Source organism: Propithecus coquereli, unplaced genomic scaffold (assembly GCF_000956105.1).
Source record: "Propithecus coquereli isolate 6110/MARCELLA unplaced genomic scaffold, Pcoq_1.0 Scaffold573, whole genome shotgun sequence".
Taxonomy (NCBI): Eukaryota; Metazoa; Chordata; class Mammalia; order Primates; family Indriidae; genus Propithecus; species Propithecus coquereli.
This window is the reverse complement of record NW_012151652.1, coordinates 610,734-613,123: the sequence shown is the minus strand read 5'-3', so window position 1 is coordinate 613,123 and position 2,390 is coordinate 610,734. Positions and strand designations below refer to the sequence as shown.

General features: G+C 35.2%; 1 protein-coding gene across 1 annotated transcript in view; it reads right to left on the bottom strand.

The window, feature by feature from the left end:
* Nucleotides 1-2,390, bottom strand: part of MAP2K5 (mitogen-activated protein kinase kinase 5) — a 267,464-nt gene that overhangs the window by 205,485 nt on the left and 59,589 nt on the right. Inside the window, exon 8 of the mRNA XM_012658123.1 lies at nt 690-754. Coding sequence (XP_012513577.1) covers nt 690-754 — 65 coding nt within the window. The remainder of the gene's footprint in view (nt 1-689; nt 755-2,390) is intronic.

Sequence of the window (2,390 nt, the reverse complement as noted above, 5' to 3'; positions counted from 1 at the left end):
GAATATTTTTCATACACCATTGCAGACTATTAAGTACCAGATATTACCTTATGTAGTTTAAACTTTGCACTACTGCATGAGAAAGACTTCCCTGTCGAGAGAACTATTTTTATGGCTAGCATTTTTTAATATGAAAATGAACACTCCTTTAGGGTAAGATCACTGCAACTAGAATTTGGGAGAATTTTAACATATTCATCAATGTGTAGAAATTCTCTCAGGGGAGTAGGGTGAAGGGAAAAGGAAACAACAGGAAGAAGGCTCTTTAATAACTTACAGTGTCAGCATAGGGCAAAGCAATGGTATTTAGAAGGTCTAGCTTCCACTGGGCATAACTGTAAACAGGCAGGGGACTAGCATAGGGTGCTAGCAAAATGTTCAAAAAAATAGTGTTAAAGAGCAAAGCAAAAAAATGCATTAAACTTCAGGCCAGTTAAAGGTACAATTGCTAACGGTGGACTATTAAGTACACACTCAGGAGAGATGCAGACTCGGAAACACTAAAAAGGCAATATAAATGCAGTTTTCAGTCAATGCTGAGAAAATAGATGCCTTGCAGAATTTTGGAGTCAAATGTAGAAATAAAATCTAAGTGCTGGTGGTCATTTAAAAATCTTTGCCATGGAGAACTTGGATACTCAGTATTTGGCAAAAGTGGATAGAAAGTTTAAACAAAATTGACTACTCACTTGTAGACTGTGCCTCCATTGCCATGACCAAGGGTGTCTCGATACCGTATGTCTTGTTCATTCATCTCCACAAGAAAGAAAGAAAAACAAAAAGGGTGTCATGCTGTGGATGGAAATGTCAAGGAAAAGCAACTCTGGGCCATAAACAACATGCAGTCTGGGTCATTTCAAGTTCAGCTGCAAGAACGAGAAGATCAATACAACATTTGCTGTCCAATTTATAAAAGACGATACCAAGGGACAAAGTGATGGAAAGTTTAATGACAATTTGTTTGCCTGGGTCATTTCATTAAAGTTTGATAAAAGGTGTCAAAATGGAATGATATAACATAGCTCAAAAGGGTCAGGTCAGAGATACTGATAAGAAAACAGTCTCCAGTACTGCATATAACCAATGCCAAATAGCGCTGCACATAACCAAAGTCAAACTTAGGAAGACAATACACACACATAAACACATAGCCGGTAATCTAATGCATGATCTGCAAGTAAATCAGCCCCTGAAAACTCCTCAGGTGAGCCTATAATTAACATTTAACAAACTAACTAAATAATGTTTATAATTTTCCTACAGGAGATATAGCTTTTCTCTGTAAACAATAAACTAGTTTATAGCAATAACTGGGCAGAAATCATATTATGCTAACAGAAAAGCGTGAAATCAATGCACCTTAAAATGCACACATAGTCAAATATTATAATGCATAAAGGGAAAACATATAGACATGTAATTTTTACAAAACAAAGTCATTTTCATAATATATAAAACAAGGCACATTTTCCAAGGTTCTATAAAACCTATTATACCACAAATACTACCCTCTTTTGTATCACAAATAGTAGGTGAATTATATTAGTGCCCACAAAATAATGTTTCAGAGTTTTTACAAAACTCCCTAAATAATTATTTATCCAATGACTTTAAGACTAGTCAGATTTTAATTGATGCATTCAGTAATTTTCTACACACTAATCCAGTTGTTTAAAAATTAACTGCCAACTTTATTCACTATGTGGATTTAATAAAGGTGTTATTTTCCATATAGCTAAAGCTTGGGAAAAGCCATAGTAAGCCCTGGAAAAAAAAAATCAATTTCCAGGGAATTGCACTGCCTTACATGGGCAGAAAATGGATGGAGTTTTTAATTCAATATCACTTGGAAAAAAAATAGTTTGCTCTCAGACCATTATAGTAAAGCTTTAAATATTTTGCTCTAAACTTCCACCAATTGAATAAAGAAAGGCTTCATTTATCAAGGGAAATATTTTTCTTCTATATATTTCTGAAGTTGAAGCTTCAGAGAGCTGTGATAATTAGGAGTACAGTGCAAGTAACAGAAACAGCTTCCTTTCCAAGCTGTTTTGCCAATCCCTAAAAGAATATTGACAGATTAATGTGTAAAGGCCAATTCAGTACCCAATTTAATTGTAGTACAATCAGATTGAAGCAATTTACAATCAGCTAATTACTATATTTAGGGTCAGTAAAGAAACAACAGACAAGTCAGAAAAATTGGCAACAATTTTCCTATTGGAGGGGAAGTCTATTCTTCACTACCCATATAGGAAAAAAAATATTTTAACCTGTATAAAGTATGTTGTATGAAAAAAAGAGGCTGGGCGCGGTGGCTCACGCCTGTAATCCTAGCACTCTGGGAGGCCGAGGCGGGCGGATTGTTTGAGCTCAGGAGTTCGAAACCA